The 16,275-nt window shown below is 37.6% G+C and overlaps 1 protein-coding gene across 4 annotated transcripts in view; it reads right to left on the bottom strand.

Moving 5' to 3' along the window:
* Nucleotides 1-16,275, bottom strand: part of ARHGEF28 (Rho guanine nucleotide exchange factor 28) — a 263,498-nt gene that overhangs the window by 76,997 nt on the left and 170,226 nt on the right. For 2 of the 4 annotated variants that reach the window (XM_036310651.1, XM_036310653.1), the window contains 6 exons: nt 13,058-13,338; nt 10,133-10,222; nt 7,865-8,072; nt 4,901-5,012; nt 1,486-1,563; nt 837-879 (listed from right to left, as the gene is read on the bottom strand). In XM_036310651.1, coding sequence (XP_036166544.1) covers nt 837-879; nt 1,486-1,563; nt 4,901-5,012; nt 7,865-8,072; nt 10,133-10,222; nt 13,058-13,338 — 812 coding nt within the window. The remainder of the gene's footprint in view (nt 1-836; nt 880-1,485; nt 1,564-4,900; nt 5,013-7,864; nt 8,073-10,132; nt 10,223-13,057; nt 13,339-16,275) is intronic. The other 2 variants (XM_036310652.1, XM_036310654.1) reach the window with 1 other exon arrangement.

Genomic DNA, 16,275 nt, shown 5'->3' with positions numbered 1-16,275 from the left:
ACGCATGGTTAGTTACTTGAGGCCAACAGAACTCAAAGTCTTGCCTGCTCTCTAGTCAACTTCCAAAACTCCAATTGACAGTTATTTGGGGGAGGAGGAGGAGAGGTGCTTAGGCACAAAGCTTTCAAATCTGCATATCAATTAGAAAACTAATGATGTTTAAAGCACTTTCAACATTATGTGTTCTTTGTTTCAAACTTAACACTCCTACACACTACTCCCTACAGACAGGTAACAGATGTTTCGGCACTTTCTATAACTGACCGCCCAGAACCTGTTGTCATAGTAAATAAAGCTTCTTGTCATAGCGGGCCTACCTAGCCAAATCCTGATGCCTTTCTATTTTCTTTCCTTCAAAAAAAATAATAATAATTTTAGAGAGAGAGAGAGGCAAGGAGGGAGAAAGAAACATAGATTTGTTGTTCCACTCATTTATGCATTCATTGGTTGCTTTTTGTATATGCCCTGACCAAGGATTGAACCTGCAACCTTGGCGTTCAGGATGATGCTCTAACCAAGTAAGTTAGCAGACCAGGGCCCGATGCCTTTCTAAAGCAGATGGTCCTCACACTGCTCCCCGTGGTCCTGTATGCTATGAGTGTTTGGCTTTGACAATAACCCAATAGAATACTCTGTCCCCAGTCTGGAGGCCTGCACATCCGGGGACTGAAAGGAGCAGCTAGTCAGCTATACAGATCACAAAGGAATCCAAGGATTCAGGCAGGCCCATTGCACAGAAACTTCACAAACCATTAAACAAGTATCCAAAATGATGTGCACACATTTCCCAAGGTGGACCGAGCAGTGCCTCCAGAAATTTGGAACAGTTAAAATACCTTTTTTCTTCTGGCGGCTCTGGTAAACTGTACGCTCTTTGCTCTAAAAGACACAGAAAATAAAATGAAAACCAAGGCAGACAAGCTAGCAGTCACATGTTAGTCTGAAATGCACACACCCCACCCTATTCTGTCATTATGTACACCACCAGTTATGAGAAAATACATCACTATATAAGAGGTCATTGCTCCAGGTATCTTTACCACTCTCCTAGTTTGGAGGGAATGGGGAAGAGGCCAAAACATGGCAACAGTTAACAATTCTATGAACAAAGTTAGCATCAGCAAGGGCAGCAAATGTTTTCAGAAGTGCAGAAAACCAGTTCTATCTTTTTTTTATATTTCTCACCAGAGCTTCATCCCTTATTTGTAATGCTAATTTCCCAACATACAGGATCAATAGATGCCTTAGCTATTTTTTTAAGCAAAGCTAAAAAGAAAGTCTTGAAGGCCAGTCTAAGGAAGAGCCCATTTGAATAGATCTGCAATGCCTTTACAAAATCCTAGCAGCAGCCAGTTCAGAGATGCGCCTTGTGGCTCATGGGAAAGGGAAGGCCACCTGTCCCATTGGACTTCTGGGGGGTAGAAGGACAGGCTCATGCAAGCAGCTCAGCGCCATCTGGTTTTCGGAAGGAAGTGGAGTACTTACTACAGGGATGGAGCAGAGCCACTGATTTAGACAGTGAGAGAGACTGATGGAGGGAGCGGCCACTGTGGAGCACACCATCTACAGAGCAGGGACAAATCCTTTACCATTACAATCCAGAAGCTTGAAGAGGCAAAACTAAATTGCAAAGAAGATGGGCCAGGTATGTAAGAAGGAACACTAATAAATACATATCCCTGAAATGTGTAAATATCGATGTTGAACCTTATTCTATCTTGTAGGTAACATAAAATCTTCTTTGAAGAATTTGAAGACTTTATTTTAACGCTATTAAATGTTCCAGAAATTAATTCCTGGGTACAAATCAGTATCTTTATTATAAATAGGCTGAGGTTCAAGAGGTACCAAGAGAATAAAGCTTCTTATCCAAAATAATCGAGCTAATACAGTAACAGAACCAGACTCAGCCAACTGGACAAAGTCTAAAAAGATTCCATCCATCAGTGCACAGTCATTTCCAAAAGTACATTTAGCTCACTCCTCGGATGCCTAAGTGTAGAACACTTTTGTCCATCTTGGTAAGGTTATAATTATCATCACAATATTGACAATGTCCCTTTCTATCTAAACCTATGATGTACCAAAGGGAATTACGTATAGGGTTGGATTTTATGTCTACAAGCATTAAGTGATGAAGTTGCTGCCATTGTACTCTTTTTTTTTTTTAATATATTTTATTGATTTTTTACAGAGAGGAAGGGAGAGAGATAGAGAGCTAGAAACATCGATGAGAAAGAAACATCGATCAGCTGCCTCCTGCACATCTCCCACTGGGGATGTGCCCGCAACCCAGGTACATGCCCTTGACCGGAATCGAACCTGGGACCTTTCAGTCCGCAGGCCGACGCTCTATCCATCGAGCCAAACCGGTTCCGGCCATTGTACTCTTGGCTCAAAAAAACAACAACGATGAGACATGACAATAGTAGCCCTTTGGAAGTGACAAGGAAGAGAGATCACAAATAAAAACAGAAAGGGCAAAAAGGCCATCCTATCTTTATATAACTGTATTATAGCTCATATATGGGAGTTTTCACTGGGGCAAAAGGAGAATCGGAGTCTATTGAAATAGGGAAAATGTTTAGGACTACTCAAAACTCACTGAGAGAAGATTTCTAACACCCACAAATATCAATTTACCCTTGATTAAGCAAACTAAACACTGAAAATTAGAATACATCTTTGAACTGGTCACATTTTCACACCTGTGCTTTGATCACAGTTAAAAGCACTCCTTCTTCCTTAAGAGTTAATTTTTTCTTCATAATCCAATAGTTGTGACTAAGATAAATGGTGTCAATCCAAGCATTTGCCACCATACAGGAGTATCTGTTGGAATCTATACATTTAGTGTGTAGCCTTAATCTAAATTACCTGTTTGTAATTCTCAACTTTTAGAGAATATCAAACTTCATTCAAATAGCCTTGTTTTAAAATATACTGTCTAAAGATAAGCTTTTATTCACAGAAAAACCAAAGGATGTGAGTTTTTATTCTTTCTAATTCAAATGCCAAGAGTTAAAGATTGTATGTTAGGCAGAGATACCCTTCCTTATTCATTAAAGAATTCACGAGGGAGAGCTCTTTCCCCTTATAAACAATAAATTTCCTCTTAGTCATCTGCTCAATAATTTCAAACTTGAAAGGGTCTGACTTGGAAAATCAGGGATATTTCAGATATAAAGACAAGGCCGCCATTTTGCACATTTCATAGAAGACTTAAAGGTGTTTTCCAAATAGCTATGGTATAAAGTGAATTCGTTACCTAGGACTCTGAGTGGAAAGTTATCAAGCTGCCATTAAGAGGACTCCCAACCTAAACTAAAATTAGGTAAAGCTGGAGATCTTAGAAATACTCATGTTATTAAAATAAAATAAAAAAAATCCAGGGCAAATTCAATCCATCTTTTCCTGTCCTCTAAAGAATTGTACCCTTTCTTCTCTTAGTTCTTTTCTCTATCTTCCCATTCCAAAAATTAACATGGACAACATATGAGTAGTCTTGCTTTCTCCTCTTCCAAAAGACTTCCCAGAAAGGGCGACAGCGGTTGGGGGGGGAGGGGGAGTGGGGGGGGGGAGCGTGCAGGGGGCACACCTAGTAACACTTGTTTTGTATTTGAAATATCTTTACTACCATATTTGTTCAACAAATATTTATTGAATATCTTCCATACCTAAGGTTGTGTTTAGGATGGGAGCTCCAAGCACAAAGATTATGCTTACAATACTATTCTACATAGCATAAAATGCAAAATAGCAATGTAATAAAGAATTTTAAAAGGAAAGAAAAGGTGTAAAACAAATCCTATTTTAAATATTCTACACTGAGAAGTTGAGAGTACTTAAGCACATCTCTTGTTTTCGGAATCTTTTAAGATTCTTAAGGATAACCAAAAAAAAGCATTATCTAATACATTGACAAAAATTTTATTATAATGCTATATATTACAGAGTAGCGTGAACACTTCCAAATATGTCTTGAAATGCAATTTTTACATAATATATCATGTACAGAAGTATGAAATAATTACATTTCAAAATCAAGTTGAAAATGGGGACAGTCACTGAGAGGGGCTACCAGGGCAGCTCTGAGTTACCTGTAATTGCTCTATTTCTTTATCTGAATTCACTTTTAAAAGTTCATCAAACTACAGTGGGGCCTTGACTTATGAGTTTAATTCGTTCTGAGACTGAGCTCGTTAAGGAGTTCGTTAAGGAGCTCATTAACTCAAATTATTCTGTCACACTCAATGCAAAAAACCGGGTGAGAGACAGCTGCTATCTCAAAAAACTCGTTAGTTGGAACACTCGTAAGTCAAGGCCCCACTGTATATGCTTATAGTTTACACCCTTTTCTATAGGTATACTATATTTAAATTAAAATGTCATTGCATAAAAGTTACATTTCTGAATGCTTACATTTCCACACAAAACCTTAAGATACATTTACTCATGTTTCAAATATATTCTCTTATTTCATCTCCCTAAAATCCCTTGCTAAATAATGAAAGAAAATCTATTTTGTAATGGTTTGCCTCTGAGGAGTTAGATTATTTCAGCAATTTATATATAGAGGAAGAGTAATTTTTATACTTTACTTAAATAAAATCCTCTAAAGCTCTCACAATAATGAACCTAGAATAAATTATAGTTTACACATTTGAGGACTACATTTTATTCAAAGAATCAACAGAGATATGTGTACAAATTTTTAATTTCATCAAAATCGGATCTTTAACTTCTCTGCTATCTAATGAAAAAAAGACTTTGCTAAACTTAGAAAAATCAATTGTAAAAATAAACTCTTGCCTGCTGCCCTTATATATTTTATGTACTTTTACTAAAACTCTGCCCTGGAATAGAATGCTTTCGAAGACGCGTGGTAAATAATGCTCACCTTCACTTGCATTGCACACTGTAAAATCACGCACCAACCGAGATTTTCCTAAAGAAATTTTGGGTGATGAGCAGGAATAAGAACGTGAGCGGACTCCAGAAAGTAGTGATTCCTAAAAGAGATCATAATAAAGTTTTTTAAAAATGCTACACAAGTCTTGAAAGTATATGTTCACCATGAGTGTTACTAAATCAGCATCTTTGTAAAGGTTTCAACCTGAATATTTCTGTTGTAATCTTTTTTTTCCAATTTAAATTATATATATATATATATATATATATATATATTTCTTTATTGATTAAAGTATTATATATGTGACCTTATCGCCTCATTCCCCCCCACCACCCTCCCACTCATGCCCTCACCCCCCTGGTGTTTGTGACCATTGGTTAGGCTTATATGCATGCATACAAGTCCTTTGGTTGATCTCTCCCCCTTGCCCCCACCCTCCCCTACCTTCCCTCTGAGGTTTGACAATCTGATTGATGCTTCTCTGTCTCTGGATCTGTTTTTATAATCTTATTGTTTCTGTTTGACTCTCATAACTTTTAAATTTTTATTGTCTTTTTGAAGCTTTGGGGAATAGTTCCTATATATACTTTAGGATGCAATTATGACATTCCAATCAAATTAGTTAAAAGTGAAAAATTAAGTCAAAGGACTTTTCTCTGTATATTTAACGAGTTTGACTTTTGTTCACCTGAATTGTCAGTTATTTTTCTTTTACACTGTAGCATTTAATCAAAATTCTATATTAATATTTATCTCTATGCTTCACAAGAGATAAGAAGGTAGCACAGCATAAAATTAGAAGCATTAGAAGGTAGAGGGATAGCCACTTATAATTGGAGGGGTTTAAAAAACTTCCAAATAGCTGTTTAAGTTTATAACGTTACTATAAAAATCTTCCTAGGCTATGCTTACCTTGTAATAGATTTCCACCCAGCACTTCCTGGGATGATGTTTGAATTTCACTTATTTGTGTATCTTTATTCCTTTTAAATGACCTGTCATTTTGTTATCCCAATTACATACAATTTCTGTTACAACATTAATGTATGGAAAATGCAAGATTGCAAGATGATAAAACATGGTTTCTTACATATTCTAGAAAATTTAAATGAATATGCAATAGAACACCACTAAAGCCATCTATGGAACCCAACTCCCATCCACCAGAGAGAGGCCTAGTAGCCTTAGGATCCATCCCACCCATCCATTTGTAAGATGGCACTTGAAATTAGGGCTGAATAAAGTAATGCACAATTTACTACTAAAACTGAGCCATCAGCAACTGTCCTTCCCAAGCACTGGTCTCTTCTGTTCTTCCTAAGTGAAAGCGCATGGTTTCTCTAAGTTCTTCGATATAAAGAGCCTGGGGCAAAGTTGAAAATAGATGTCTGATCCTGCTTCCAGGGGCTTGAGCTGTGGGCCCCCTGGCTGACTTATTAGGGAGAGCCTTCTGGGGTTGAATGTCAGGAAGGCCAGTCCAAGCTTTTCTATAACCCTAACAGTGAGCTCGCCACAGAGGGCCCTCGCCCAACGCCCAAAGTCATAGATGGTTGTCATTTTTTATAATAATGGGACTTGGAGAATTACCCAGACGCCTCAGGTAAAAGGTAACGTAAGGTAATTTCAGAGGCAAGGCTAGCTATACTTTAAAGCAGCAGTCACCAACCTTTCGGACCTCACGGACCACCAGTGGTCCACGGACCACCAGTTGGCGACCGCTGCTTTAAAGGACATATTCTTCTTCAAAGTGGACAACACTGAACTGTTTCACAAAGATGACGTTACTTTTCATCCCAAATAATGATGAGTGTTTCACAATTCCATCCAAAATGCAAAACTAAGAAGGATCTACATCGACAAGCATACTCATTTCTGACTATCCAGAAATATCACATGATCTTTGGATTCAAAAGATTCTGACAGTTCTACAGGCTTCAGAGCTGAAGGAGAGGACTCAGGCCTGGATTTGAGTTCTGACTATTCACCATCGTGGGTAACCAAGACAAGACGTCTCACCGCTGCAGAACCTCGTCTGCTCAACAATTACAATAAACCTCTTATGTCCAAGGGGAGTTGTGATAAAACTAGATGTTGTGCATACATAAAACATGTTTGAATATTGTACACTCTACTACAAACATAACGTGTTATCATAACAGCCATGCGTTCATGGTAAAGAGCTGTTGGGGCAGAGCACACACTATTTTATAGTAGAAAACTCAATTTAAGAAGAAAAAAGTGGATAATAATACAATCAAACAGGAAGAAAGCATATCCAAATACAAAAGGGCTTTCGCTGCAAGACGGGAAGGGTATACAATACAGATGACGTGTTGTAGAATTGTATTCCTGACACCTGTATAATTTAATTAATGCCATCTCAATAAACTCAATTAAAGAAAAGAAAAAGAAATAAAAAACAACCACAACAAAATGAAATCCCATGTGAAAGTGCCAATGAGAGAAGATCTGTCTCCTATGGGAAAACTGACAAAGTTTATGGGATTCCAGATTCGCTCGTGCGGCAGGAATGCTAAGCAAACATCATCTGACTTAGCAACATGATTTACCTCATCCCCTGGGCCAAGCAAAGTTTTATGTGAGCAAAACAAGTTTGATCAGAAACCCACTGAATACTACCAGTTTTTCTCCCTTTGCTTAAGAGATGATAGTAGGAATTATTATGCACAATGGTAAAATATTCCAAGTATGTGACAGGTTGTATGTACTAGTGTTGAACTGATGAAAACAAATAGTCCCTTGTAAGTAAGGACCATACAGATTAGAGTGGGGAGGATGAAAAAGACAGGCTCAATCAGCCAGCGCATGAGGCCTCCAAAAAAAAAAGTTTATACATGTGAATAAAACATCATTTGTCTCTCAGAGATGGATAGATTCAGACAACACATTTTCCCCGCTTAGAATAAGCCACATTAATACCAATCAGACTACCTTTGACTGAAGGTTACTTGATAGAGAAAGTGACTCAGTCCTGGAGATGTTAAAATCTGGTTCAGTGTTGGTCTCAAAAGAGTCTAATTCATCCCCACTGGGAATCCCGGTTCTGGAGGAAGTCTGCGACACGGGCATGTAGCACAGGTGTGCCTGCTCCGCAGGCCCTTCCCCCTCACTGTCCGCATCCAGGGCATCGAGGCTGGAACTGGAGCACAAGGGAAGCAAATAAGTAAAAAACCAAGGAAGCCAACAGAGTTGGTTTCTATTTCTCTAAATTCAAATTCTTCACTGGTATAAAGTATAATGGTTATGCATTTAATTTCTTCTTTTTTTTTCTTACTTTTATTTATTGATTTGAGAGAAAGAAAGAGAATGAGAAACACTGATTTGTTGTTCCACTTAGTTATGCATTCTTGGCTGATTCTTATATCTGTCCTGACCAGGGCCGCAATCCACAACCTTGGCGTATTGGGACAATGCTCCAACCAACTGAGCTACCCGACTAGGGCCAATTTCTAATAAAATTTATATTTAAGTAGTTTTTATTGTTTTTATTCCCCCAAATATCCTCATTTTCAACAACACGTTGCTTCCCCACGTGAACATTTCTACCTAGCTAAAGCCATGTCAGGACTCTAAGAAACAAAAGCTGGTTCAAGTTAGTGTTATCCAATTTCTGTTTTGTAAATGTGATTATGGCAAGCCCCAAACAGTTACCCTTCACATATTAAAAATGCAGACAAAACAGAGCCACTGGGCTGTTTGGGGGGCGGCTCTGGGGATCTGCATGTGAGCATATGCTGAGTGGCGTTCTCTCTGTGTCCCCGGGCCGGAGAGCTCAGGGGGCGGAGGCACCGGGAAGGAGAGATGTGCAAAGGTCTCACCCAGAGTTGCTGTCACGACCCGGGTCAGGCAGGAACCCAGTGAGGTCCCAAATGTGTCATATTAAATTATCATGAAACGTTTAAAAATCATCCCATGAAAATCCATCCCAGAAGCAGACAGTAACTCCGCTCAACTATAAAGCTTTTCTCTCCTCGTGTAACTGTGATAACCATGGAATTTAAAGGAAAGAATGTGACCTTCCACATTCCTGGCTCACTCCTTAACATTCACATTTTAAACCAAACTCTGAGGTCAACAGCTTTTACTGGCATGTTCACTGTACGGTGAATTTTTAAAATTAAATTTATCAGGGTAACATTGGTTAATAACATTATATAAATTTCAGGTGTACAATTTATAAAACAACATCTGTAAACTCCATTGTTTGCTCACACCCAAAGCCTCATCTCCTTCCGCCACCATATATTTGATCCCCTTTACCCTCTTTGTCCTTCCTCCCTTGACCCCCATCCCCTCTGGTAACTACTATTCTGTTGTCTGTATATAAAACAAAAAGCAACAAATGAAAAAACAAACAGTGCATTTTTTAATGTATTTTTCTTTGGTTGTTACAGTTCTGAAGATAAAATTTAAAAACAATATAATGAATCCATCTTGATTATGAAATATAACTAGAAAATAAAACTTTGAATAACTCTTTTGGGTTACTTTTCTTAAAAAAAAAAACATAGGCTATTTAATAGCCACTGAATATCAACTTAATAAATTACATGACGCATGGTCCTATATGTGTCTCTAGTCCAAACACTAAGATCAGTCTCTGGTCCTTGAACTTTTTCATGGACCTTACTGGGCACCGGCAAACCTGCAAGTAACTAAAGGCCAGGCCTGGCACCACTGAGGCTTCTAAAATGGAATTTTCTCCGTAAAGAACACATTGAGACCCTTCACCTTGGCACTGAGAAAGGAAAGATAACTTGGAGGTGGACTTCACACTTTTAATTCAACACTAAAATATGTTGGAGTACATAAAATTATTTATCGCTCTGGCCAGTGCTGCACAGTGGTTAGAGCAGTGGCCCATACATCAAAGGGTCTCAGGTTTGATTCTGGATCAAGGACACGTACCTGGGTTGTGGTTTGCTCCCACCCCTGATCAGGCATGTGCAGGAGGCAATCAATCAATGTATCTCTCTCACATCAATGTTTCTCTCTCTCCCTCCCTTCCATTCTGTGAAAAGCAATGGAAAAAACATATCCCTCGGGTGAGGATTAACAACAACAACAAAAATATGTATTTCTCATAAAAAACTAAAGCTTAGTGTTAAGAAAAACTTCCCAGTAAATGTCAGTGCTCTGAATGTTATAGTGATGTAATTACGGTGCTGTGGTGTGTAGTTTTCTTAATTCAATGATCACCTGAGGGTAGAAAGAGATCTGGGGTGGGGTAGGAGGTCAAAGGTTTGCTGATATCTTGTGCCTCTGAGTTTGTCTTCCAACCTGTGATCTCTATACTAATGAAAATTAGTTCAAATAGTCAGTTGCCTGCAAGAACATCCTATTTTAGTACAAGCCTTTCCAGGTACGTATATACAGCATTTCTCCATCACTATGAATAAATCTTAGACGGATTAGTGAGTATATTTTATTTTGCATACTATACTTGAAAACTGTTCGTTTCCTCTTCATCTAAATTGGGCTACAGTTTTTCTTTGTTAAGTTATTAATCTAAGATATTCAATATTATAGACATTATTTTTCAGAATTACTCTAGGTTCTCATTTTATACCATTTTTCAAAATCCCATTAGTGGGCTATGAAATTGATTCAGTAGGTTGTGACCAGAATTTTCTTTTAAAATAGTATAGAGTAAAAAATATCAGAATACATTCCACATGTTATTTCATAAAACATTTAAACTTTATGTGAATGGGAGGGGGGTCTCATGTTGTGACAAGCATTTCTTACTGTGGAAAACAAGACACAAAAATGGTTTTAAAGATATACTTTAGAACAGAACAAAATTTGTCTTCTATCAACTAATTTTTTGCTGTGAAGTTTGTTAAAATAAGTGTTACACTGCTTATTTCCCCCTTGTAACTTCTTAAAATACCTATTAATTTTAAATAACATAATGGTTACATATTATGCATACAATTTTACTTTCACCAAAATATTGTTTTAAACTTTAGAAAACTTGGGTCCCAGCCAGCTTTGTCCCTGTGTTAACCTCAGTTTTTATTGTATGCCCCCAAATTTCTCCTCCTTGCCTCTCATCCTATGATTCGCTTATTTTTAAAAAGGGGTATAGTTCACTTCAAGTTCATTATCATTTGTATTACACACTCCCACCATGACACCCAGTGAGGGGGGTCCTATGGCCATCCCAGGGTCAAAGTGGGGCTTGCTAGGGATCACAAGTCCTTTCTTCTCATTCCTACATTTTCCAGAGGAGACAGAATGTGCAGGAGACATTGGCCGCAACACTAGCTGGAAGGCTTTTCTCTCAGTACATCTTCCTCTCCTTGTCTGCCACCCTCTCCCACCACCCCCCATCACCTGTGACATTTTTACCGAGGTTTCTAACTGCCTTTATTCAAACTGGGTAATTTTTTCTTATATTTTAAGATGGCAAAATTCTAGCTGCAGCAGCGAGATGTTTGAACGTCCCAGAACAGGTCCATCATCAGAAAATGTTTGCATAAGCAGAACAAGAGACCACGTGCCCCCTTTCCTGCCTCTGTTCCTAAAGAGCTCATTCACTTCTAGAGACTGGATCACAAGCTGGACAGATCCCGAGGGTCCCACGAGAACGCACTGGTAACACACAGCTCAATCTGTGCTTGCAGAACTGTACAGACTCTCGCTTAGACTGGCCGCCTCTTGTCGCAAACAGACATGTGGAGAACCCAAAATGTCCCATCAACTTAATTCATAGCCATGACCACTCGGCATCTTTTAAACTATAATTCCAAAAAAATACGAATCTAAGGAAAATCTTTCATTATTTATGTATCAGACGTTACCCTTGGTACCAACACCTGTTTATAAAGAGTTCCAACCGCAAGTGCTCGTATGTCCGTGTAAAGTACAGCACAGGGGCTGGCACCTGGAGATTGCTGCTTCTCCTCCCTCGCTCTTCTTTCTGGCCAGTTACGTCTCTGCTGAACACGTATCTACCTATGTGGATGCTCATGGGTAGATAAATAATTACAAACACACTCACGTGTGTGTATTCTATATTCAGATTTTGTGTGAAAATGAGCATACAATCAGAGGCCTTGGGCCTGGGGAAGAGAAATAAGCTATTTCCTAAGGAAAGTGAACAGCAGAATAAAATGAAATTAGCAGACATTGGTCTATTTCCTAAAGAAAATAGACAATGAACGGGTGGACAAGAAACAGATGCAAAAATACAAACATACATGTGTACACAGACATGTAAATATATACTATCATATCAAAACTATTGTTTTAATAATACTTTTGCATAAGTAACACTTTTGTATTTCAAATAAATATTTTGAAAATATGTGCAAGGTAACTAAGTTACAGAGCATAAAAATAAAACACCTATGATCCCACCCAACTTGAAACGTGAACATTGGCCATACCATTGAACCCTTTTTATTCCTTTCCATTCTCATTCCCTACTTTCCCCACTGGATGTAATAACTATCTTGAATTTGGGTATTTTTTCCCTCTTTGTTATTGTGTTTGTCTGTTTTTTAATAGCTTAAGCACTATGTATTGGCCCTATAATAATAAATTGTTTGATTTTGTTTGGCTTGCATTTTATAAAAACGACATCTAACTAAAGTACTTTGTCCCTTACTTTTTGTTGAACTTTGTGTTTCTGTGATGCATGTCATGTATGTAGCTGTAGTTCATTTTCCCTACTGGATAGCACTCCTTTGTGTAACTATACTGTAATTTACCTACTCATTCCCCATTTGGGTTATTTTCTGCTCTATAAGTACTCATTCATATGTCTCTTAAAACACAGAAGTAAAACTGCTGGGTCATAAAACGCATATCCAAATTAGTTTCCAAAGTTTTTAGACAATTTTTACTTCTATCAACATAAATGGGAGTTTCCATTATATGCATTTTCATTAAAATATGAAAATATTGCCAAAGTTATGGGTTTCTTCTATTTTGTTTTTTTGCCAGTTTCCTTAACTGTCTTACTTTCAAATCAAGGAATATAGAAACCGAAAAGGGACAACATTTTTATGTAGAGACAAAAATGGTAGGGACAATAAAAAATAAAATAGAATTTTCCAATTTCCGCTATAAGGTTCTTTGATTTTCTACATTTTCCTCTAAAATAGAGTACCTTACCTTCTTTTCTTTAGATGACTTTGTTCCTTTTCAAATCCATGAAGACCAAAAGAAAGATTTAAGTTGGAAGCACATGAACTAGATGGCGATGTGAAGGACTGTTGGGCTTCAGTATTTGATGTCACTTCCTTGTTCTCATGGAGCGGGTGCCTGCCAGGGCTGGTTTCGGTAGAAAGGATATGCTTGCCGCTCTGAGGTGTCAGAGTAGAATCCATGGACTCAGGGCAGGTGTGTGTAGTGACTCCCTCTAGGTTTATATAGTTAATATCCAAATCACCAACCTAGTAGACAAAAGAAAAGTATTCCCTAAGCAAAAGCAGGACAGATAGGCTTAGCTAAGAATAAATTTCTCCCAATTTAAAAACCTTCCACTTTACTTATCTTGTCTTACTTGTTCTTGTTTTGTTTCATACAAGCAGAGAATTCTTTCATGATGTTTTTGTTCACCTGGTTGCTATCCCATAATTCACAAAAGGAAAAATACCAACTGGGCATTTTAAGATTTTGTGAACCACTCAAACTGAGAGGAAATGCTTTAAATACTCAAGAAAAACAGCTGAGGAGCAGGCAGCTTGATTTGAAAAGCAGTTTATAGGAATTTGAGTAAACAAGGTAGAGGGGGTCACATAAAACACTACCAAACAGAAATACAAGTAAAACTACAGAAGGTGCGTGGACTTAGCATAGCTAGAAGATAGAAAATGCCCTGAAGTTCAAATTACATGGAAATAGTGAAATAAGTACAGAATCTCAGCAAGCAACCTGTCGTACCCTTACCATAAACCTTTGCAGAAAGGAACGTCTGCAAAAATCTGCATGGCAGAGAGACCAGGGAGGTGGCCCCTTACAATTATCATGGGACGAGAAAGTCTACAGGTGAAAAAGAGTCCCAGCTGATCAAAGCACCTGCTAAGAAAGGGGCTTAAAGACACAGGCGATCTGAGGCGTCACTCATCAAAAGGCATCACTTCTGGGGGAGAAAACAGTAAAAAGAAAGAGAATGACACTATTTACATATAGAGTGGTGAGGGGGAAATGAAGCAAAAGGGGGAAATTTAGGGTCCTAAACCAACCATCATAATGATAATTTACTAAGGCAAAAACAATCGCGCAATGCTCAAGCTGATGGGTGCAAGTCAAATGAATAACAGGATATTTGCAATGACTCAAACTGTCTCCCACAAGATACTTAATTTTTTTTAAATAATGACTTTATTGAAAATAAATTTGGTAAACCAAAAATAACATCAGTAAAATTATCAATGTCATAAAAGTTTACTAAGGAATTGTCCCAGATTAAAGGAGACTACAAACACATGACAACTCATGCAGTTGACTTTACTTTTGCTACAGAGAACTTTGAGACAACTGGCTAAAATTGAATAAGATTGGTACACTGCTAACAGTACTGTAGAGATGATGGTTCCCTGGTTTTGATAACTGCACATGCATATGTAAGAGAATGCCCACATTTTTAAGAAAATGCACCACAAAAGATTGAGAGATACCATATTTTCAATTTGCTCTCAACTAGTTAAAAAATATTTATATGTCTTAAGCATTTGCATACACACAGCACATACTCAGAGGATAATAAAGTAAAATATTAACATTTGAGGAGTTTTGATAAAGAGGATACAGGGATTCTTTATACTAAATTAAGCAGGCTTGAAATGATGTCCAAATACAAGGCTGTTGTTTTCAAAGTAGTCTATATGACAGAGTAATTTTCAAAGTAGCTTTATCATGTGAATTGCCTCATCAGATAGGTTGGTTACCTTGAGAATTTACAGGAAACAGCATTGCAAACAAGCTAGCAATCTTTTTAGGTTTCTGTGCCATAGTTGAGGGGATGAAGGAAATAGATTAAGATTTTTTTTCTAGATATTGCTAGAAATTGTTTTAAAAATGCAGAATTTGGACTCTCTGTTCTTGTTATTCAAATGGGCATAGGGACAGTGAGATAAATGATATGTTTACTATGCTACACTGACAGAGAACTTTGTGATTTGTATACAGGTTTTTAGTTTCATTTCTGTTTTCACTGCATGCATTTGGCAATCCTCTGCTAGGTTTCAGTTTACCAATTAGCCTGCTTGAGTTCTCTTCAAGTGTATGCTTCACATTACTAGAGCAATACTTCTCTCACTCAAAACAATCCCAAACAATCACATCCTAACTTCATGTTTAGTGTATTTTTAATGTATCTTAGAACAAATAAAGACACAGTTCTCTCCTCCTAATAGCGAGTCATACAATTTTAGTTACTTGAAGTAAGTGAAAATGTTACAGTGTTCACTGAGGCTTAGAACAAACAAAAAAATTAAGAACTCAAGAAGCATTTCATGCAAATGCTTAGGAAATAAGGCAACAGAATAAAAGCAGTAAAATCAGAATGTGGCTAGAGCACACCAAGTCCAGTTAGCCTGTATCTTCAAAGAATGTCCCCAGAACTCCCACTTTGTCCTAAACTCTGTGCTTCATTCTAGATTTCATAAATAGGAACACATTCAGCTGCTTTATACCAAAATGTATACCAGTTTTCATAGCCTGATGTCCATGTCCTGATGTTCATATCTTAGTCAATTTGAATATCATCCCGCCCTATGCATTTATACAATGCATTTGAGGTAATAGTGTTTTATAACACAAAAAGAAAAAAGCAGAGATATATGACTAGGAGATGAAATTGAGATCTAGTAGACAGAAAAAAAATGTTTATATCACAGAAAATATCTATAAGTAATAAGGTATAATATATGCATACTAACAACAAAAAGGGTAAAATACCATATTGCTCAAGGAGCATATATATGGTGCATTTATATGGGAATTAGGCTTTAAAGTTAGTGAATAAAAGAGAAATTATGTTGTCAAAATTACCCTTGAATCCCTTAAATCTACCATAAATTAGAGCATCGGTTCTCAACCTGTGGGTCGCGACCCCTTTGGGGGTCGAACGGCCCTTTCACAGGGATCACCTAAGACCACATATATAATTACACATTGTTTTTGTGATTAATCACTATGCTTTAATTATGTTCAATTTGTAACAATGAAATTGGGGGTCACCACAACATGAGGAACTGTATTAAAGAGTTGCAGCATTAGGAAGGTTGAGAACCACTGAATTAGAGTGTGCAGAAATCTTCTGATCGATAACTATACTGGGGGATGGGGGTGGGGGAAGGGAGATTAAATGAAGGGAAGGGGGACAT

Source organism: Myotis myotis, unplaced genomic scaffold (assembly GCF_014108235.1).
Source record: "Myotis myotis isolate mMyoMyo1 unplaced genomic scaffold, mMyoMyo1.p scaffold_m19_p_5, whole genome shotgun sequence".
NCBI lineage: Eukaryota > Metazoa > Chordata > Mammalia > Chiroptera > Vespertilionidae > Myotis > Myotis myotis.
This window is presented reverse-complemented; position numbering and strand designations above follow the sequence as displayed.